Source organism: Onychomys torridus, chromosome 3, assembly GCF_903995425.1.
Source record: "Onychomys torridus chromosome 3, mOncTor1.1, whole genome shotgun sequence".
Classification (NCBI taxonomy): Eukaryota; Metazoa; Chordata; class Mammalia; order Rodentia; family Cricetidae; genus Onychomys; species Onychomys torridus.
Window position 1 is genome coordinate 65436195 of NC_050445.1, and position 23264 is coordinate 65459458.

Here is a 23264-nt window from a genome sequence, read left to right on the forward strand (position 1 = left end):
ATTGACTGTGTTGTAACACTGATGTCTAGGTGTCTGGGTTTGGGAAGATTGCAATTCTGGGTGCTGATATTTTGTCTTTTTTGTTTCCTTGGTTTCTGTTTCCTTCACTGGCTCATAGGAGAGTGTGGTTTCTATGTGTTGCCTGGTAGGAAATTCTTCTGGGGTCCTGATAGGTGTAGCTATGGGTGGTTCCAGGTAAAATATGTTTCTGGGTATTGGGAACTGACACTTAGGAATGGGGATTGGCTGGGAGGTCCTGGGGGATATTCAGAGGAGGGAGGAAGGCAGGATCTTGCACCAGGATCTGCTTAGTTCCCTGGGAATGGGTGCAGAGAGTGAGGGGGCCACATCAGAAGGTTTGCTACAGAGCTGGGGACGAGAATGGGGGTTGGACTTGGAGGCATGGAGGGAGAGGTGAAGATCTACAGTTAGCCTGTCTGTCTGTCTGGTCAGAGTGGCCCCGTGGGCTCCCAGGAAGACTTGCATGTTCTTTATAATGTCTTGAACATCTTTAGCATGCCTGTTAGCTATCCACATATCTTCTTTTGGAATACCATTCAAATCCTTTGCCCATTTAAAATATACCACCAATGACTTTATCATGTCCCATGATTCTGTGCAATGACTAGCCTTAGGTTTGACAGCAGGAGCCTTTACCTGCTGATCTCTCTCACCAGCCCCCAAGAAAACATTTTTAATAATTGGGCTGAATACTCTTTTTGTTTGTCTGTTCTTACAACCGGGTGTCTCTTTGTTGCTCCGTTTGGTTTCCAACTCCTAAGCTGGAGCATTCCTCTGGCTTCAGCCTTCTGAGTAGCTGGGATTACCAGTGTCTCCCACTGCGGTGGCTTTAATTAGATATTCTTTAAAAGTTCTACAGAGATCACACATTGTGGGGATGAAGGAAATTCTCAAAGACACACACACACACACACACACACACACACACACACACACACACACACACACTTGAAAAACTTCTCCAGAGTCATTTTGTTTTTGTTCTTCCATTTGCTGACTAAGCCAGTACCGCCTTTCCCGGCCTCAAGTGGCAATGGGATGTTGTGTTCACTGACTGGAAATTTTTGCGTTTGGTTTTACCTTTGGATGTTGTGTCTCATCTCCACAGGGTTCATCGTGAAGGTGTTTGTCGTCTTGGCAGTCCAGCTGCTCGTCACTGCGATAATCATTGGCGTGTTTGTTTTCTGGTGCGTCTTCCCCTATGTCTACGATTAGACGCTCCTTTGCTCATGGGAATGCTCTAGGGACCTGCTTGCTTTAATTTGGAGCACTTGGAAAAGTATGGTTTTTGTTCTTGGTTCTTTGTGGATGACATTCTTCCTGCAGGGAGGTGTTTCTAAAGTACCTCTTGGGCCAACACAACAGGATAAAAGTTATTTTTCTTAAATTGTGCAGCAAATTTAAGAGGGAGCCCCTGGTTAAGACCTTCATTTTCAAAAATACTGAGGGCCGGGCCTGGAGGCACATACTTATAATTTCAGCACTTGGGAGGCAGAGACAGGTGGATGGATGTCTATGAACCTAGATGTCTGCAGAGTCTAGAATTTAGCTTCTTAGGCCAAGAACACTTTTCTTGCCTTCCTTTGGGCATTGTTTTCTTTTTAATTTTCTCTGAGTCACCTTCTCAGATCTAACTGGCTAAGGAGAAATAGGTGAGGTCATGGAAGGCTGGAACACTGCTAAATTCTGTAATTATTTGAGGGATTTTAATCGATCACCAATTTCATCCCATTGAAAGTGCTATTCAAAACACAAACCGTGGGTTAATTTCTTTTAGCTTACACATACATCAGTGTCAGTATTTTATTGTTTGGTTTTTTGATACCAGGTCTCACTATGTAGCTCTGACTGTCCTCCCTATGCAGATCAGGCTGTCCTCACTGTGAGGACCAGGCTGGCCTCAAGCTCACAAGCATCCATCTGCCTCTGCCTCTGCCTCCCAAGTGCTGGGATTAAAAGTATGTGCTCCCAGGCCTGGCCCTCAGTATTTTTAAAAATGAAGGTCAACCAGATGCTTCCTCTTAAATTTGTTGCACAATTTAAGAAAAGTAACTTGTATAATGTGTCTTTACTTGGTACAGGGGATTTGAACCCAGGGCCTCACTCATGCCACACAAACACTCTCATGGGAATGCGAGCAGCCTATTCATGAAAAAGAAAGTTTCAGTGCTTTCTCCCCATTTGTCCTCATGATCATTTAGCGTTTGCCCATCCTTCTCAGGACATTCTTAGACTTCTATTTTAGTTAGCAAAATTGACTATTTTATGTAAAACTGTGCTCTTCTTTAAACCAGCAAACCTCTAAGAAAGTGGGTCATCAGCGTCCCTTGGTTCATCTATGCACTCCTGTAAGTATCATTCATGATTCTATGAATAGACGAAGATTTTATCACTATTAAAAATGTGGTAAAGAGTAACATTCTTACTGGGTACAGTGATGCATGCCCGTAAGCCCAACACTTAGGAGGTGAAGTAACACAAACTAAGAACCAAACAACATACAAAATCACCCAGGGTAAAGCGCAATATTCTTACATTTTATTTTTTTCTTTGTGTGTACGTGTGTGTGTGTGTGTGTGTGTGTGTGTGTGTGTGCGCGCGCGCGCGCGTGCGCGCGCACCCTGTGACACAGGTGTCCACAGAGGATGACAGAGAATGTTGGATCCCCTAGAACTGAGGTTGCTGGTGCTTTGAAATTGTGCTATAAATAAATCAAACTCATTGGTGAAAATTTCATGGCGTTGTAATAGAACTTCTCTGTGTTTTTATAATTCACCATGAATCTGTATTTTTAACAAAGATTTTAAAAGTCAAGCTATTTGTGTATGGAAACTTTAAAAAACTGATTTTGGGGTAAGTAGGAAATAGCTATTTAGTTTGCTGTATATATCAGGTATGGGCATGTGATGATACACTTGCGTCTGCCTGTGCCCCTCTGCCTGTCTCTGTACACACTACTAATGTGATGATACACCTGTGTCTGTGCCCCTCTGTCTGTCTCTGTGCACAATACTATCATGATGATACACTTGCATCTGTATCCATTTGTCAGTATACACTACTCAAAGGAGGATACTCCTGTGTCTGTGCCCCTCTGCCTGTCTCTCTACTCACTCCTCATGTGAGGATACTCCTGTGTCTGTGCCCCTCTGCCTGTCTCTCTACTCACTCCTCATGTGAGGATACTCCTGTGTCTGTGCCCCTCTGCCTGTCTCTCTACTCACTCCTCATGTGAGGATACTCCTGTGTCTGTGCCCCTCTGCCCGTCTCTGTGCACACTACTCACGAGTTTGCAAACTGAAGCAGTAACTGGTGGTTTCCCATCCCCAGCCCAGCATGCTTTATTGTGATCATCGTGCTCGCTTGCTGTAGGGATATCCGGCGTCAGGTGCCCACGAACTACATTCTCCTGGCATTATTTGTGAGTAACTCCCCTTGCAGGTGCTGTAGCCTCCCTCTGACACATCCTTCTGTCACCTCATCACCTTCACTACTTTTCCTGTGGGAACTTCTGGTGCAGGAAGGCCGGGAGGGAACATTTGTACAGAAATAGTAACTTCTCTGGAGACAGTGTCCTCTCCCCTTACGGAGTTGGATTCTAGGTCACTCTTGTTCCGGCAAACTTGCCTCTCTTGAAGCCATTTAAGAACCCACACCCAAGTCAGGGCTGTGTCTGCAGTTAACCAAGGCGCTGTCAGTCTCTGTCGGGAATAACAAACACATTCCTCATTTTAAGGAGTAGCTTCCGCTTCTCACTCACAAGCCTATGAACTAGAAATTTAATTTTCTTCATTTTGTAAGATGTATTTTACTGCAAGTCCCTCATGGGAGTAGAAATCATCTCTGAGCTTTGGCTCTTCTCCAGATCAACCACGTTCCTGTCAGTACAGGGGTCTTCCGGCTGACAGAGCTGAGGCTGTGGGCTGGACCCTTGACCACCCGCATTTCCCTACAACCTGGTCCCACCACCAGGGCCTCATCATATCTCTGCTTCTGTATCACCAATGCTGTTCTAGCCATACGAATCACGTGACTACCCTTTTTATAGCTAGTTCCAGGTTTGTTTGTTTGCTTGCTTGCTTTTTTCTGCTCATGGGGACAAGAAACAAATAGCCGAACTCCTGGACTCCTTAAACCCAAATACAATCAGAATCTCTGCTCTTTAACACCCCAGAGAATTCCAGGGCTCATCAAGAGACTGAGCAGCACCTCAGAGTCACCCTCTAATCCCGACTCTCTCGAGAGTCCGGCCAAACCCTGCAAGTCCCAGAGGTTTGGTTTTCAGCAGCTGGCTGGTAGAAATGCCTGGGCTGTGTTAATGCTCTTGGAACAGTCCAGTGCTGGCCTGGCATGACTCAGGATGGTGCTAGCCTTGTGTCTGTTCCCTCCATGGAGTGTTGCCCATTCCTTCCTATGCAGATTGACTTCTAAGAGCCGGTTCCAAATCAGATTTGAGGTAACGTACACCAATATCTGCAAAATGAGAAGAAAATACCTGGACAGGGAGATCAAATGGAAGGACAGATAGAGCAGGGAGGCAACACAGCCGTTAGGTTAGTGTGCAAAGTGCACGGGGGCACACTTGACTGTCCCAGTGTTGGATTTAATTCTGTGTCTGCTGCTGCTGTTTAAAGCAAGTAGATGCATGGGGCCAGTGATGTGAGTGCATTGGGTGCCAAGCAATGTTTTTATAATTTACCCGATGGAGGGAAGAGGTTGGGGGACATGGCTGCCTGCCACTCACAGTAGTATTTCCTTCCAAGTGCTGAGGAGCCTTTCTTGTCTGTAGTGGATCCCCAGTTCATTGCCCAGACAATGAAGAAAGATACCCCAGTTCCTGTACCGTATTGTGGACTGTGGTATTTTCACAAGGCCCTCGCCCCCACCTGTCTTCTCAAGACATTTTTCTTTATCTTTTCCTGGCTCAATTATTTCCTATGTCTCCATTTCCAGGAGAGATCCTGAAGCAGCAGATGATCGGGAGGGGCAGGGGAAGAGAACTGGTTTCTCACTCTGTAGTCCTGGCTGGTCTGGACTGGGACTAGAGACCAAGATTACTTCACACTCACCTCTGTCTGCCTCCTGAGTGCTGGGGTTAAAGGTGTGCACCACCACAACCTGGCTAAGTTTGAACTTTTTATTTTAAACATTTACATAAAGGCTAAAGATGAGGCTCAGCAGTAGAATGCTTGAACAGCATAGGTGAGGCCCTGAGCTTGATTCTCTAGCACCATCAAAAATATTTTGTCTTAAATGAAGGAAGCCAAAGAGATGGCTGAGTTGGTAACACATTTGCTATTCAAGCATGAGGTCTGGAGTACAGATCCTGAGCACCAACGTGAGATCCAGGAGAATGTCTATAACTCCAGCACTGAGGAAATCTGAACAGGGTTGAGACAGGTGGATCCCAGAAGATTATCTGCCAGTCAGTGTAACCAAATCAATGAGCTCTAAGCTCAACTCTAAGCTCACTTACATAAGGTGGGAAGGAGCTGAGAAGACAGCACACATGGACCCTTGCCCCATTTCATGTACATATGAGCATGTGTGCCTGTGTGCACACACAGCCTCATATAAAACTCTCTGTCGCACACACACACACATAAACACATACAAACATATGCATCAAATTGCATACAGAGATGTACATGAAGGCTGGGTGTGAAGGCGAACACTTGCAATCCCATCCTCTAGGAGGCAGAGTCAGGAAGATCACTGAGTCTGGGGCCAGCCTAGTTTACATAGTGAGTTTCAGGCAGTCTGGGTTATACAGCAGAACCAAAACTAAGAAAATAAAAAAATTTAAACTGGGCAGTGGTGGAACACACCTTTAATCCCAGCACTCAGGAGGCAGAGCCAGGCGGATCTCTGTGAGTTCGAGGCTAGCCTGGGCTACCAAGTGAGTTCCAGGGAAAAGGCGCAAAGCTACACAGAGAAACCCTGTCTCGAAAAACCAAAAACAAAACCAAAACCAAAATAAAAAAAAAAAATTTAATAGGCTAGATTTTTTTTTCAAAGCAAAGGTGTGCCCAATAGGTGCGATGGTGCATACCTTTAATCCCAAAACACAGGAGACAGAGGCAAGTGGATCTCTGTAAATTCCAGGTCAGCCTGGTCTACAGAGTAAGGCCTGTGTCCAAACAAACAAACAAACAAACAAACAAACATGTTTAAGCTACTGTCTGCAAAGGGGCTTTCCTCATGGGGCTTTACAAATGGCCACTGAAAAAAGACACACACTCTAGGGGCAAGTAACAGCTTTATTTCCTAGATTCAGCATCTTGCCCAAGTGTTAGGAAATAACATGGAGAAAAACATTTCAGAAAAAGGGTTGAGAGAAAACAAGAAAATATTCACTCTGGCCACACATAGAGCTTTTGTCCCCTAGAATCTGTGACACTGAGTCCCTGTCCTGAACATGCTTGCCTGTCTTCTGTTTCTGTGCCTTGCATGAACACTAGATCTTTTGTTCCGTCCATCCGTCCCTCCCTCCCTCCCTTCCTCTGTCAGTCTCTCTCTCCACTGGAGAAGTAACTGTACAAGGAGAAAATTAAAAATACATGTCTGAGGAGGAAGGTTGGAATCAAGCACATTATTGAGGAGGTATCATTTGCACATAGAATAAATCTGGTGGAGATAAGGACTCCCTTCTTAAACACATCAATGAAATACAGCATGAGGCAATCACCCACTGGGAAATCCAGAAGAGCCACTGAGGACTTTTGGACCCCAGTTCTTTTCCCGCCTATGGTAGGTTGGGGGACTCAAAAGCCAGTCTAGTGTTAGCATTTTGCTTAGGATATGCTCTCCTTCTTGATCTCTGGCACCAGATGACTTCCCTGGTCCTTCCCATAGCCCACCAAGTTCCCAAGTGTCCTGTGGGCTGGAAACCTCTTCAGTCCTGCAGCTGCTTGCTGTCTGTGGTGCTGAGCCTGGCTGGGGGTCTGCCAAGTGTATGTTAGTCTCACCCTTGGGCTTCCTTGCCCACTGGACCTCAGCTGCCGTCTCTCTCCCACATTGCCCACAGCCTGGTTCCATCTGGGTGGCGGGAATCCTTCAGGACATCAGTCTTGTGCTGTCACCTCTGCTAGGAGCTGCCCTCTAGGGAGAACGTGATAGGAGTAGTTAGTTGTACCATTTGTTCCTAATAACCACCTTGTAGCTGGGGTCCCAGACTTGTCCTCGTGTCCCGACTTGCTCCCTAGATCCTGCCCAAGTCACCTCTTCCACAGTCTAGGGCTTGTCCTCATGCTTGGAGAAACAGGCTGCTGACTGACTGTGAATTTTGTTTTTAGACACTTCTGGAAGGCCTGCTGCTAGGAAGTATGTCCGTGTAAGTCCCTGCCACACACTTGTGTTTTACTGTGTATGCTTTTCTCTGCGTGTGTCTGAACAGTAACCACCGTCTCTGGTTCCAGCTTCTATAAAGCAGAAGAGATTCTGTGGGCGGCGGGAGCAACCACTGTGGTGACATTAGTGCTTACTTTATTTGCTCTCCAAACAAAAGTACGTATTGTTGCAACAGCTCTCTATCATAAGGGGCTTGTGGGCTGGCTTCCTGTGTCCCTCCCAACCCGCTCTCACCCACACCTGCCCCGCTGTCTCATGGGCCTCAGCAGCATGGCCTTGCCTTGTCAGAGACTGGGCCAGGGAGCCTCAGCTGGAAACTGGAGGGACGGAGGAAGGCACTTATTCCCATGGCACCCTCCCTACAGGTTCCTCTTACCAAAATTCACTTACAGCTTGTCTTAACATGGCCAGCCTAACACAGTCCAGCTGCCTGGATTCCTGTGTCCCTGTCCCTTAGGCCCTACGGGCAGTCACAGGAGCTCACCTCATTCCTTTCAGCCTACTTTGGAGGTGGGTCCTTTACACACCAACAGCCCTCCTCAAGTTATACTATTGAGTGTGCCCTGTGTTCCCTGCTGGGGCCCTGGTTTAAAATTCAAAGATTTTCACAGTTGCTAGGACTCAAAAGCCACTACTAACCCCCAATATAATTCATGACTGCTCTTACTTTGGTGGGGTACTAGGGATCGACAGAGGGCCTGGTGAGTGCCAGGCAAGTACTCTGCCACAGAGCCACATCCCAACCAATGGCCATTTCTTTTTAACCATGATGTCAGAGTCTCCCCAGCCCTAAGATGCTTCTTGGGATTTAGTGGGCTCTTTCCAGTGTCCCTGTCTTTCATTTATGGACACCTTGCTTTAGTAAATGGTATCACCTTAGTCAGTTTAATGACTAAAGAATATTTCTCTATTGTTTGCCACACCTCAGAAGGACAAATGTATCCATGAGCAGAATTTTAGTCTCTGTGGGTGGAAAAGGGAATGTTCCCGGGAGGTAGAGGGAGCAGTTAGCATATTTAGTCAAGTTGTATCAAAAGTATCGGGTCAGAGATGGGGAGGACGGCTCTGTCAGTAAAGTGACTGCTGTGTGCGCATGAGGACCGCAGTTGGATCCCTAGCGTCCACGGAAAGATCTTAGTGTGGTGGCATGGGTTTGTAATTGCAGCCCTGGGAGAGTAGAGACTGGCTCTGGAGTCTCTGGCCAGTTATCCTAGCCTAATTTCTGAGTTCTAGGTCCTTGTGGAGATGGCTTTCAAACCATAAGGAATAACGCCTAAAGAGGACCTGTGACCTACACACACACACACACACACACACACACACACACACACACACACACACACACACACACACACAGTAGAGCTTCAGTTTAACTTAGAATCAGATCAATGTTTGCCATTTCAAGGGTGGTCCTAGTAGAAGCCAGCCTATGTGTAAACAGACGTGCCTTCCTAGAGTGAGTGAGCTGAGCTAGTGATGTAGGCATAGGTTCACTGAGCCATTTAAAGCCCCCAGGGCCCCCAGGTAGTTAAATCACTCACAGGTAAAGAATGACTTGAGCTCAGGGAACAAAGCATTCTTTTGAAGACCTTGAAGACGATTCCAGGTGTGCTTGCATGACAGACTTCAAAAGGCAGCTGAACTCAGGTTCAACTAAACATTTTTTTTTCTGATGAAGTTATATGGTGAGAGTTTACACAGTTCTCCCCCTCTACAAGGTTCCCAAGGACTCCAGGGGAAGTGTAGTCATGCACTGAGCATGAGTTTTCTAATGAACCCCAAAGTGTCCCATAGAGGTGTAAATTAAACAGAATGTCCGCTCAGTTTAAATATAATCCTTCTCAGATCCGCTCCTTTGGGCTGAGTACAGCTTCATGTAGATTCAAGATGCTCACTTGGCCTCTTGGCTTCTTCCTGCCTTTTAATCTATGGTGGAGGCTAGGCATTTGGAAGGAGCGTGTGCCTTTTGTGAATTTTGGTGCTAGCGGAAGAGGGGCTGGTAGCAGAGACATCATTAGCCATTTCTGTTCTTGAGTGATTGTCTCCTGCTGTTAGTGCTTGCTGAGTGGGTCCTGTTGGGTTGGGTCCCTGAGCTGAAAGTCCAGTCTAGATGTGACTCAGATACTGAATTAGCCAGAGCTGACAGAGATCCCTTCTGAATCATAAGTGGGGCTGAAGGCGCTACAGGTCTAAGGAGAACACGTGGAGAACTAATCCTGTGTGTGTTGAGGACAGAGGGAAAAAATGCAAGAAAATATCCTGAATATTTTCAGTATTTGAAAACTTTTCAGCCCCTTTAATAAAAAACGAAACACCAAAAATACATGGGCCATCTTTAAAGTTAAAGCCAAGATTCACATTAATAATTGCCAAAATTATAAAATAATCATTAACAGTAATTTTTGAAACTGTACTTATGTATCTTATGAATATGTGCATACAAATTTGAAAAAGAGATGCAGTTAATGTAATGAAATAACATTTCATTTTCCTAATGTTTTCTATGTATATGTTCTTGAATAGTTATGATCACATTATACACATAAATTATACCCTACTCAATTAATTTATCTTTTTATTAGAATTTAGCAGAGATTCTGGTATCCTAGGTTGGCTTTGAACTTGTCATATAGTGGAGCATGACCTTAAACTTCTGATCTGCCTGCCTCCACCTCCTGAGTGCTGGGATTACAAGTGTGTGCCACCACATCTGGTTTTAAAGGAGACATTCTTATACACAGAAAAAATAGAATAAATACAGTGAGTTCCCATGTACCTTTCACCCAGTTTAAAAATTTATCAACTCCTGGCTCTCATTATTTGATCTTAACACCACTATTTCCTCCTCCTCCCTGAAGCACGTCTCAGGGACTGTGGCAGTTTTATCATTTATGGGACAATTTCAATGCTTGGGGCCGAGGCATTCCCATCCTAAGAAATGGCCAGGACAAACTGTGGACAGGGTAGGAAATGAATCGTAAGAACATTTGGGATCCCATCTAGGTGATGATGGAGTCACACATGCTGCTTATGTCTCCCTAGTGGGACTTCACCTTGCTGAACGGAGTGTTGTTTGTTTGCCTCTCTGTGCTCTTCATCTACGGGATTATCGCACTCATCATACGATCCTACGTAAGTGACTGTCACTCTGAAACCTTCAAGAAGTACTCAAGATGAGGGTGTGTCAGCACAAGGCCTCTGGGAAGCAGACGTGGGACTGGGGCTAACCACTCGAGGACTCTAGTGTTATCACTTTCATTGTTATCTTTGATGACAGGGATTGAAGTTGCTATCTAATTCAACTCTCAGAACATTCCTGGACAATATTCTTTGTCTATTTTATAGATAAGCAAATAGGCTCAGGGGACTTTAATTCATTCCGGGTCCCCAGGGACTGAGGGACAGAGGTAGCATGGAGGTCAGGTTTGTGTGACTTTTAGGCAGTGTCCATATCTCCATTGCCTTGCCCACAGTCTGTCTGTGGAGCAGAAATGGAGAAAGCTATATATGATATGCTATGGGTCCCAGAGTGCCTTTTATGGAGAGCTGCGTGGGACCTGGAACTGTTTGACTAAAGTTCTGTGGCCAACTTATTCAAATGCTGAACCAAAGCATTTATTTGGCAGCAAGTAGACTTTTTGCATATCTGTAGACATGTTTCTGGGAGTTCTGTCTGGATTCATTTGCTTTGATGAATAGCATGTTTGTTATAGCTAGGGAGGTGGTATCTGTCTTCTGCAAATGAATTCTGACATCGCAAAGATGTACCTTGTGTTTTTTGTTTTTGTTGCTTCGCTTGATTGTTTGTGTTTTGAGATAGTCACACAATGTAGCCCTGGCTGGCATGTAACTCACCGTATAGACCAGGTTGGCCTCGAACTCATAGAAATCATCCTTTTTCTGCCTCTTAAGTGCTGGGACTACAAGTGTTCGCTACCACACCTGGCACAAAGATATATATTAAAAGACTACAGCTCTCCATAATTACTCAGTGGGTCCTGTAGGTCATTACAGAATCCCTAACATGTGGAGACTGTGTCTCCTACAAGATAGACAGATCTCATTCCCATTGTCATAAGTATCTCCAGGCTACTGTCTTACACATGCCTCAGCAGAAGATTCTTGTCCTCAGTCCACACGTTTGACATAGGCAACTTTGAATCCCCGGGGTTCCAGGTCCCATAGGCTCTCCTATTGGCGCTCTGAAGCTGCTGTGCTCCACAGATTGTGCTGTGGTTTATTGTCTCCCTCGTCACCTAGAACTTCTTACAGGAGCTCTGCCAGTCCTCCTTGGGACCAGCTTTCTCCTCCTGAAGAGTTCATGCTACATATTCTCAGATGTTATATGTTTCTGTATCCTTTTCCCATGTGAGCCAAACCCTGGGTGTTCAGATATGCCCCATATTTTCTGATCAGGGAAAATACCAGTCAGATTGGCTTGGGCAAAAGTCCTGGGAATTCATGGATCTGAAAAAGATCTCAGCTAGCACCAGCAATCATACTCACCTTTGTGTGTGGGTCTGGGGCAACTAGTCACCTCTACTTGTACAGTAAAGGCCAAGAATTGCCTGTTGACAGACTGGTGTGTGTGTGTGTGTGTGTGTGTGTGTGTGTGTGTGTGTGTGTGTGTGTGTGTGTCTGTGTGTGTGTGTGTGTGTGTGTGTGTGTGTGTCTGTGTGTGTGTGAGTCAGGTCCCAGCGGAGCTCCCCACTGCTTGCCGTGGTTTCTGCTATCTTTCCTCACACTCTCCACCTAGGGGGTGTGTGATCATTGTGTTTCCAGAACCACTCAGGCCAGGTTGAGGGAAGGCAGATTCTCTACAAGGGTTATGCAGATGGGATGGGAAGTGGACCCTGGATAATGCATTGTCCTTGCCCTGCCCCATGGAATCTGAAGCACTCACTTGGTGATCTAGAAGATTAGCATGTACTTTGAGTGCTTTCTGGATAAAGCGGTGGACATTGGTGATTGGGTCAAGGAGAGACTGATTGCCATGGGCTTGACTGTCCTCATAATAAAGGGTCCTTGTCTGAGGGCTGTGACTCCTGGAAGCACTTCCGGCATTCCGGATCTCGTTAAGCTCTAACTCTTTCTTTCTTTATGTGCAGTGGCTACATCTGGTGTATGCAGCACTTGGAACACTACTCTTCTCCATGGTAAGTCCTGTTTCCCCTCTGTGCTGAAGACCATGGTGTACACACTCACAGGCCTTGTGCTGGTCAGTGGAATCAGCCATTCACTAGAAACATTCCAACAACTCCCTCAGGAGCTGGGTGGCCTTTCTAATCTATGAAAGTATCACATTCCTGGGCTGGGCTGTACCTCAGGGGTAGACTGCTTTTCTAGCACAGGACCTTGAGTGTGGTGCCTACCACAGCACAAACTCAAAGTGCAATGTATGCAGAATTTCTCTGTGTCTCCGCAGCTGCTCCCAAATAACCACTCAGAGACTTAGTATTTATAAATGCTTGTTTATAAGCATAGCTCAGGATTGTTAACTAATTCTTACCACTAAATTAACCCATTTCTATTAATCTACTTTCTGCCATGTGGCGTTACCTCTCTTTCATCTTGCACCTCCTATTTCCTCTCCGTGTCTGGCTGGTGACTCCTCTGACTCTGCCCTTCTTCTTCCCAGTGTCCTTAGTCTGGTTTCTCCATCTAACCTTATCCTGTCCAGCTATTGGCCTGCCAGCTCCTTTATTAAACCAACCACAGTGTAATTTACATGGTGCACAGCAATGCAAAGTACAAAATTAGGAAAATACCACCATCCTTCAAAGAGTTAATATTTGAGAAGAGAAGGGATTGTGTAGAAGCCTCAGTGCTTATTGTCACAAGGAGTGGCTTCATTTGATCAGACCAGTCTCTCATTTCTCAGATGCCTCTGGGAATCCCTTTCTTTCTGTTTAGTCCCATCTTTTGCTGTCCCAGTTTTACAGTTGTTTTAAGGTTTTCAAAATAACACATGTGGATATTTAAAATTCAAACAACACAGTGGACTGCAAAAGGAAAAGCGAATCTTCCCTTTCTCTCCATTGCTCAGAGGTTAACACTGATAGCAGAGTCTGGGAACCCTGCATGATCTCCTACACTGAGGTAGTCACACTGTGTGAAACATTTTGCCTTAGCATTTTACTTGACAATAATGGTCTGTGGGTATTAGTAGAGTTGTGTCAAACTCACTCTTAATTAGGCCTGTGTTTTTTACATCTTATTCTTTTATCAACACTTCTTACAGCATTAAAAAAAAAAAGAGGCGAGTGTGGTGCTGTGGATGAAACTCAGGGTTTTTCCCGGATCAGGCAAGGCTTCCCCTATTGATACAGATTCAAAGTTGTTAAAGAAAAAAGAGTGTGTGTGTGCTGGTATGCATGTACAGAGCCTGGGAAGGACATTGGCTGTCCTGCTCTATTACCCCCCACCCCACCCTCAATTCCTTTGAAACAGTGTCTCTCACTGGACTTGGACCTGGGGCTATGCCCAGCAAGCCCCAGTAATTCTCCTCTCTCCACCCTCAACAGTTTTGGGGTTACAGGCACATGTGTGGCCATGATTTTTTTTTTTTTTTTAACATGGGTACTCAGGATTTGCTTCTATGTCTTCACGTTTTGGAAGCAAGTCCTTGTACTCACTGATGCTTCTCAGCCTTCGAGGAAAAAAAAAATGTGAAGACAGGTCTTACTATGACTGGCTGGCCTGAAACTTGCCATGCAGACCAGGTTGACCTTAAAACTCAGAGATCTGCCTACTTCTGCCTGAGTGCCTAGAGTATGAGAATGTGCCCCATCCCTGGCAAGAAAAACATTTATTATAAAATACCCGGACATATTGAGAAATTAAAAGACTAATGAGTTCCTGTAGTATCACCAAGCTTTAAGTGACCCACATTAGCTTCCCTTCCCCCACCTTGTTTGTTTTTACATCCTGACTACAGTTTCCCTTCCTCCTCTCCTCCCAGTTCTTCCCACCCCTACTCCCCCCCCCATCCACTCTTCTTCCTTTCTCTTCAGAAAAGGGCAGGCCTCCCATGGATATCAGCTAGTTGCCACCATATATCAAGTTGCAGTGAGACTAGGCAACCCAGTAGGAGGAAAGGCTCCCTAAAGTGGTCAACAGAGTCAGAGACTGTTAGGAGTCCCACAAGAAGACCGCACTACACACCTGTCACATATATGCAGAGGGCTCAGGTCAGCCCCATGCAGGCTCCCTGGTTGTTGGTTCCGTCTCTGTGAGCTCCTGTGAGCCCAGGTTAGTTGATTCTGTGGGATTTCTTGTGGTGCCCTTGACCTCTCTGGCTCCTACAATCCTTCTTCCCCCTCTTCCACAGGATTCCTCAAGCTCCGCCTAATGTTTGGTTCTGAGTGCCTCCATCTGTTTCCATCAGTTGCTAGATGAAGCCTCTGATGAGAGTTGGGCTAGGCACCAGTCTATATCATTAGGAATCATTTCATGGACTTTTTTTTTTTCAGTGGTGGGCTCCCTCTCAGGGTCTGGGTCTCAAGCTGGTCATCGGTTGGCCACTCCCACAGTTTCTTTGTGACCTTTACCCAGCACACTTTGCAGGTTGAAGGTTTTTGTGGCTGTGTTGGTGTCCCAATCCCTCTACTGGAAGTCTTGCCTGGTTACAGAGATGGCTGGTTCAGGCTCTGAATCTCTCACTGCTAAGAGTCTTAGCTCAGGTCACCCTCAGATTCCTGGGAGATTCCATTGCACTAGGTTTCTAGCCCATCCTAGAGATGCCCCCCCCCCATTCCAGTTGTCTCTCCTAGTACTCTCTCCCTCCATCCTCCCCCAACTTGATCCCTACTGTTCCCATCTCCACTTCCCATCCAGACCCCTCCCCCATCCACTAGGAATGTGTATTCTGTTGTTGTTGTTTTAATTTTATGTGTATGAGTATTTTCTCTGTTTGTACATCATATGCATGCATGGTGTGAGAAGAGCCCATCAGATCTCCTAGAAATGGAGCTAGTGATGGTTATGAGCCATCATGTGGGTGCTGAGAATTGAACCTGGGTCCTCTGGAAGAGCAACTAGTGTTCTTAACCTCTGAGTTATCTCTCTAGCCCCAGCAATGTCTATTCTCTATATTCTTTGCAGTGAGATTCATACGTCACCCCCTTGAGCCCTCTTTGTTACTTAACTTCTCTGGGTCTGTGGATTGTAGCATGGTTGTCCTTTACAGATAATGTCCATTTATAAGCAAGTACATACCATGTTTGTCTTTCTGGTCTAGGTTACATCACTCAGGATGATCTTTTCTAGTTCCATCCATTTGCCAGGAAATTTCATGATATCATTGTTTTTAACAGCTGAGTAATATGTCATTGTGTAAATGTGCCATATTTTCTTTATGCAGTCTTCAGTTTAGGGTCATCTAAGTTGTTTCCAGTTGCTGGCTATTATGAATAAAGCTGCTATGAACATAGTTGGGCAAGTGATGTTGTGGTATGGTGGTTATATGGTATTGGTTATATGACCAGGAGTGGTATAGCTGGGTCTTAAGGTAGATTGATTCCCAATATTCTGAGAAACTGCCATATTGACTTCCAAAGTAGCTGTACAAGTTTTCCCTCCCACCAGCAATGAAGGAGTGTTCCCCTTGCTCCACATCCTCTCCAGCATGAGCTGTCACTTATGTTTTTGATCGTACTCATTCTGACAGGTATAAGATGGAATTTCAGAGTAGTTTTGATTTGCATTTCCCTGATGGCTAAGGATGTTGAACATTTCTTTAAGTGATTCTCAGTGATTTGAAATTCTTCTGTTGAGAATTCTGTTTATATTTGTACCCCATTTTTAAATTGGATTATTTGTTTTTGTGATATATAATTTCTTGAATTCTTTCTATATTTTGGATATTAGACATCTATCAAGTGTTCATAGGTGTGTGGGTTTGCTTCTGGGTCTTCCATCCAATTCCATTGATCAACCTGTCTGTTTTTTGTGCCAATACCATGTGGTTTTTATTACTATTGTTCTAGCACAGCTTGAAATCAGGAATGGTTATACCTTTGGAATTTCTTTTATTGTACAGGATTGTTTTAGCTATCCTAGGCTTTTTGTTTTTCAATATGAAGTTGAGTATTGTTTCTTCAAGGTCTGTAAAGAATTGTATCGGAACTTTGATAAAAATTGCCTTGAATCTATAGATTATTTTTGTAAAATGGCCTTTTTTACTATATTAATCCTACCAGTCCATGAGCATGGGAAATCTTTCCATCTTCTGATATCTTCTACAATTTCTTTCTTCAAAGTCTTGAAGTTCTTTTATACAGACCTTTCACTTGCTTGGTTAGAGTTACACCAAGAAACTTCATATTATTTGTGGCTATTGTAAAGGGTGTTGTTTCCTTGATTTCTTACTCAGCCCATTTATCCTGTTTATAAAGGAGGGCTACTGAATTTTTTGAGTTAATCTTGTATCCAGGCACTTTGCTAAAGGTGTTTCTGGTAGAATTTTTGGGGTCACTTATGTATACTATCACATCATCTGCAAACAGCAATACTTTTACTTCTTCCTTTCCAGTTTGTATCCCCTTGATCTCCTTTAGTTGTCTTACTGCTCTAGCTAGAACTTCAAGCACTACATTGAACACATATGGAGAGAGTGGACAGCCTTGTCTTGTCTCTGATTTTAGTGGAATAGCTTTGACTTTCTCTCCATTTAATTTGATGGTGGCTATCTGCTTTCTGTATATTGTCTTTAGGATGTTTAGGTGTGTATGTCCCTTGTATCCCTGATCTCTCCAAGACTTACTTTCTCTCTGTCTCTCTCTCTGTCTCTGTCTCTGTCTCTCTCTGTCTCTCTCTGTCTCTCTCTCTCTCTCTCTTCTTTCACAGTTTCTGTGTCGTTTTGGTACCTGTCCTGGATCTCGATCTGTAGACCAGGCTGGCCTTGAACTCACAGAGATCCACCTGGCTCTGCCTCCCAAGTGCTGGGATTAAAGTTGTGCGCCACTACCACCTGGTCCTCTCCAAGACTTTTAAAATGAAGGGTGTTGTATCTTATCAAAGGCTTTTTCAGAATCTAATGAGATGATCATGTTTTTTCCTTTCAGTTTGTTTATATGGGGAATTACATAGACAGATTTTCATATGTTGAACCATCCCTGCATCTCTGAGATGAAGCCTACTTGTTCATGGTGTATAATCTTTTTGATGTGTTCTTGGATTCTGTTTGCAAGTATTTTATTGATTATTTTTTCATCAATGTTCATGAGAGAAATTGGTCTGTAATTCTCTTTGTCGAATCTTCCTGTGGTTTGGGTATCAGGGTGATTGTGGCCTTGTCATATGAACTGGCCAATGTTCCTTCTGTTTCATTTTGTAGAATAATTTAAGGAGTATTGAAAGTCTGGTAGAATTCTGCTCTAAAACCACCTGGCCCTGGGCTTTTTTTAGTTGGGAGACTTTTAATGACTGGTTCTATTTCCTTGGGGGGGGGTCATAGGTATATTTAAATTGTTTATCTGAACTTAATTTAACTTTGATAAGTGATATCTATTGAGAAAATTGCCCTTTTTTTTTTTTTTAGATTTTTTTTCCAATTTTGTGGAATATAGGTTTTTGAAGCATGACTAATGATTCTCTGGATTTCCTCAGAGTCTGTTGTTATGTCCCTCTTTTCATTTCTGATTTTGTTAATTTTGATATTCCTTCTCTGACTTTTGGTTAGTTTGGATAAGGGTTTGTTTATCTTGTTGGTTTTCTCAAAGAAACAATTGTTTGTTTCATGAATTCTTTGTATTGTTCTCTTTGTTTCTATTTTATTGATTTCAGCCCCGAGTTTGATTATTTCCTGTCATCTACTCCTCTTGGGTATGTCTGCTTCTTATTGTTCTACAGCTTTCAGGTGTGCTGTTAAGTCACTAGTGTGAGATCTCTCTAATTTCTTTATGCAGTTACTTAGTACTATGAACTTTCCTCTTAGCACTGTTTTCATTGTGTCCCCTAAGTTTGAGACTGTTGTGCATTCATTTTCATTGAATTCTAGGAAGTCTTTAATTCTTTCTTTATTTCTTCCTTGACCCAGTAGTTATTCAGTCAAGAGTTGTTCAGTTTCCATATGTTTGTAGTCTTTCTGTTGTTTCTGTTATTGAAATCTAGCATTAATCCATGGTGGTCTGATAGGATACAGGGGGTTATTTTACTTTTCTTATATCTGTTGAGACTTTCTTTGTAACTGAGTATGTGGTGAATTTTGGAGAATGTTCCATGAGGTACTGAAAAGAAGGTATTTTCTTCTGTGTTTGAGTGAAATGTTCTGTACACATGTTAGGTCCATTTGAGTCATAACATTGTTAACTCCATTATTTCTCTGTTTAGTTTCTGTCTGGCAGACATATCCATTGGTGAGAGTTGGGTGTTAAAGTCTCCCACTATTAATGTGTGGGATTTGATGTGTGATTTAAGCTTTAGTAATGTTTCCTTTACAAATATGGGCACCCTTGCATTTTGGACATAGATGTTCAGAATTGAGAAGTCATCCTGGTGGATTTTTCCTTTGAGTATGAAGTGTCCTTACCCATCTCTTTGAATTAATTTTGGTTGGAAGTCTATTCTGTTACATATTAGAATAGCTACATCAGCTTGCTTCTTGGGTCCATTTGCTTGGAAAATCTTTTTCCAATAGTTTACTCCTAGGTAATGTCTATCTTTGATGTTGATGTGTGCTTCTTGTATGCAGCAGAATGGACCTTGTTTTTGAATCTATTATGTTAGCCTGTATCTTTTTATTGGGGAGTTGAGTCCATTGATATTGAGAGATATTAATACCAATGATTGTGAATTCCTGTTATTTTGATAGTGGTGGTGGTAGTGGTTGTGTGTATGTGCATGCACATGTCCATGAATATCTATGTGCACTTGCCTATGATTTGGGGTGAGGCAGGGCACCAGACTTCCAAATGTTTTTGTGTGTTGGAATCCTGGCTAGAGATTGGCTGTGTTTTAGATGGTACCCTGAGCCTTTGTCCTCTTGGAGGGGACAAGGTGCAACTAGATCCCTGCTCCTCTTCTCTCATTTGCCTGCCCACCCTTGGACACATTCCTAACCACCTGAAGATGTGAAATGATTGATCCTCATCTCTTTTATGAGAAGTACTGAGATTAATTTAGGGATCTTTTGGAGGAAAAGAAAAATCCTTAGTCAGGGCTCCAAAGTGATGGAAGGATGCTCAGCTACTGAGACCTTTCATGTGATCAGCTGTTCTAGGTTCTTGGAGCAGAGGGACTCAGCAAGCCAGGTAAGGCACACCCCAGCTCATGTTGTACTCCCTCCCCTGTAGGTTAGGCTCAGTCCTGCCAATCCCATGTCCTATGAGCTAACAGGTGCTGTGGATGTGTGTGAGGCGGCAGAGTAATTGCCATCCTGGTCTTCCCTCTACTGACTTTACTGTTTGAAGCCTGGCTGGGGATCGACAGCCAAGGACAGTGGGTTTCACAAAGTGAATGCCATTCTAAAATAGGTTATTTTCAAAATCATTTCAAACATTCCAATATTTATATGTCATGTCAGTGTTGGTGTCTGATGGGGCTCTGTTCATGGGCTCTGAGTTTAGTCTGCATCCAGGAAGCTCAGCCAGTTGTTCTGTTCTCCCTGTTATGCCCCTCCTGTAGCCCAGGTCTCCACCTTGCAGCAGACTTGAGGTTGAGCGAGGGCTGATTTAGGACTCTGTAGTTTTCCACATTGTAGCTGAGCTGAAATGTGCTGTGGGGAGGGATCATCTAACCACATAAGAACACACTCTTCTCCAGTTTACATTTCAGGCATACTGATACACCCAAATGGCAAGATTTGCTGTCACCCAAAGCTCTTAAAACACAGTCCTTACTCTGAGTGTGGGAAGCATCTTTGGTTTGGTCCAGTGGATCGCGGGGAGGTCACAGATACAGGGTCCATTGTGATGTGTCCAGCTTGTCCATCTGGTCCACATTATTGACAAAAGACACAAAGGAAGTTTCCAGATTTGGTACTGTGGGCTTCAGGAGGATGAGATACTTGCTTTCAGAGTGAAAAACTAAGATGACTTCATCAATGGCTGAAGCTCTAATAATGCATTCAGCCATAACTGGCCTTCAATGTCTTTTTACTTCTCCCTCCCTTCCCTATCTTTTGAGATAGAGTTCCATGTATTCCAGGTTAGCCTCAAACTTATGTAGTTGATGATGACCTTGGACTTCTGACCTTCTTGTCTTTACCTCTAGAGTGCTAGAATTGCAGGCATGTACTACCAAGTCAAGTTTATGTGGTATGGGGGTTGGAATCCATGGCTTCATGTATGCCATACAAATACTCTACCAACTCAGCTATTTCTCCAGTCTGCTACGTTTTCTTAATGACAAAATAACTTTCCCCACATCATTTGGGACACTTACTTGGTAGATACCTACAATCTAAAGAAACAATTCTTCTTTCTCTTCCAGTACCTGGTTATGGACGTGCAGATGATGGTTGGGGGGCGCTACCATTATGAGGTAGACCCTGAAGAGTACATTTTTGCTGCTCTGAACATCTATGTGGATATCATCAGCCTTTTCATTTTCATTTTGGACCTGATTGCCCGATAGCCAATGGCCAAAGCTGGCTTAAGCTGAGAAGAGAGAAGGTGGGATGCCTGTGTAGTGTTGCCAGGCCCAGGCACACAGCGGTGACCACTCATAGGTCCTTTCAGTACCTATCTATCTATCTATCTATCTATCTATCTATCTATCTATCTATCTATCCATCCATCCATCCTTCTATCTATCTATCTATCTATTATTAATTTATGTCAAAAGAAGTGAAGAATTCAGTAGATGGTAGCTGTTGCTGTTATACTTTTTATTTCCCTTGTCATATGGCAAAACTTCGTTATTCATATGGAAACATTTCAGATTCTTACAAGTTCAGAAAATGAGTATCCTAATCACATACTGACATACATTTAGAAGGTTCCCACTACTTTGTTGAAGTTTTCTAGGCACAATTGTTTTCCTTTATTAAGAAATTTGTTATTCATGTTATATACCAATGCAGATCCCTCTTCCTGCTCCCCCAAACCCCGCCTCCCCCACTCCCCATCCCCTCCTCTGAAAAGGTAAGGCCTTCCTTGGGGAGTCAGCAAAGTCCTGGCACAATTTAAAGCTGTAAACACCTATACATAAATAAAAGTTAATTGGAGAAAACCCCAAATACTTCCTTTCTCTTCATTTGGACCTTCTATGGGAATATTTTAGCATGTGATTTTTTTTCTTAAAAGTAGAACCCAAATCTGCTTTTCTCCCACTTTCCATAGTCAGACTGGAGAGAATTCTATCAGGTAGGGAGGTGAAGAGCTCAGGACAGTGTTGGCTACATGCCACCAATAAACCTGTCCCTTTGTGCTTTACTCGGGGGACCAAATCTTCTGAGTGTTGGGCCAACTGGCCTTATAACATCTTAAACATCTTTTTAATTGTAATAAAACATACATAAAATTTCTATTTTAGCAGTTTCTGCATACAGTTAAGTAGTATTGCATATATTATTGCAAAACCAATCTCTGCAATGTTCCCAGCTTGAAAACTGAAGCTCTATACCCACTGTATTAGTCAGGGTTCTTTGGGAACAGAACTTCTTATAGGATGAATCTATCTATCTATCTATCTATCAATCTATCTATCTATCTATCCATCCATCCATCCATCTACCTACCCACCTATCTATCATCTGTCTGTCTATCTATCTATCTATCTATCTATCCCATGATTGTGGGCCCACTGCCCCATCCATCCATCCATCCATCCATCCATCCATCCATCTATCTATCTATCTCATGATTGTGGGCCCACTGCCACATCCATCCATCCATCCATCCATCCATCCATCTATCCATCTATCCATCCATCCATCCATCCATCTACCTACCCACCTATCTATCATCTGTCTATCTATCTATCTATCTATCTATCTATCTCATGATTGTGGGCCCACTGCCCCATCCATCCATCCATCCATCCATCCATCCATCCATCCATCTATCTCATGATTGTGGGCCCACTGCCACATCCATCCATCCATCCATCCATCCATCCATCTATCTATCTATCCATCCATCCCATGATTGTGGGCCCACTGCCACACATTTCTGGTTGTGAAGTGAGGTCCTCAGTCAGAAGCAATACTGTGTGGAATACCATGATGGTGGATAAGGAGTTCTGTAAGTTCACGGATGGTAGTTTGGGCAGAAACTTGCCTGCAGGAAAGGCAAATCCATAACCAGAATAAGCATCTACTCCAATAAGGACAAAGAGTTGTTCTTTTTACAGAGGAAGAGGTCCAATGTAGTCAGTCTGCCACTAGGTTGCTGGCTGGTCACCCTGGGGAAAAGTGCCATATCTGGGATTCAGTGTTGGTCTCTGCTGTTGGCAGATCTGGCACTCAGCAGCAGATGTAGCCAGGTCAGCTTGGTGAGTGGAAGTCCATGTTGTTAAATCCATGCACAACCCTCATCTCTGCCACCATAGTACCTCTGTTCCTTGGTTCATTGAATAATGACAGAAATGACAGGGGAAAGAGGCTGTCCACAGAATGGGTCATCCTATCTACACTTCATCCCCAGTTGTCTTTCATACCAATTTTCCAATCATGCTCTTTCCAAGTCCCTGACCATCCAGGCAATTCATTGACTATGTAGCCCATGAGTCAGTGAACAATCACACTTCTGGCCATTTACTAAACAAAATGTATGCCCATATGTACTGCCCGAAGTTCTGCCTACTGTGAAGATTTCCCTTTGCTGATGTCTTTCATAACTGTCCCAGAAAAGGGGTTGTAATGCTGCAGCTGTCCACTCCTTGATGGTGCCTGAATAACATGCAGAACCATCAGTAAGCTGGACTCGACTCTTCTCTTCCTCAGTCAACTG

General features: G+C 43.8%; 1 protein-coding gene across 1 annotated transcript in view; it reads left to right on the forward strand.

Moving 5' to 3' along the window:
- Positions 1-21082, forward strand: part of LOC118579505 (protein lifeguard 2-like) — a 42094-nt gene extending 21012 nt beyond the window's left edge. The window contains exons 6-13 of the mRNA XM_036180793.1: positions 1130-1208; positions 2316-2369; positions 3352-3442; positions 7317-7354; positions 7440-7527; positions 10414-10503; positions 12480-12527; positions 20803-21082. Of these exons, the coding sequence (XP_036036686.1) occupies positions 1130-1208; positions 2316-2369; positions 3352-3442; positions 7317-7354; positions 7440-7527; positions 10414-10503; positions 12480-12527; positions 20803-20946 (632 nt within the window). The 3' untranslated portion in view covers positions 20947-21082. The remainder of the gene's footprint in view (positions 1-1129; positions 1209-2315; positions 2370-3351; positions 3443-7316; positions 7355-7439; positions 7528-10413; positions 10504-12479; positions 12528-20802) is intronic.
- The last annotated feature ends 2182 nt before the right edge of the window (positions 21083-23264 follow it).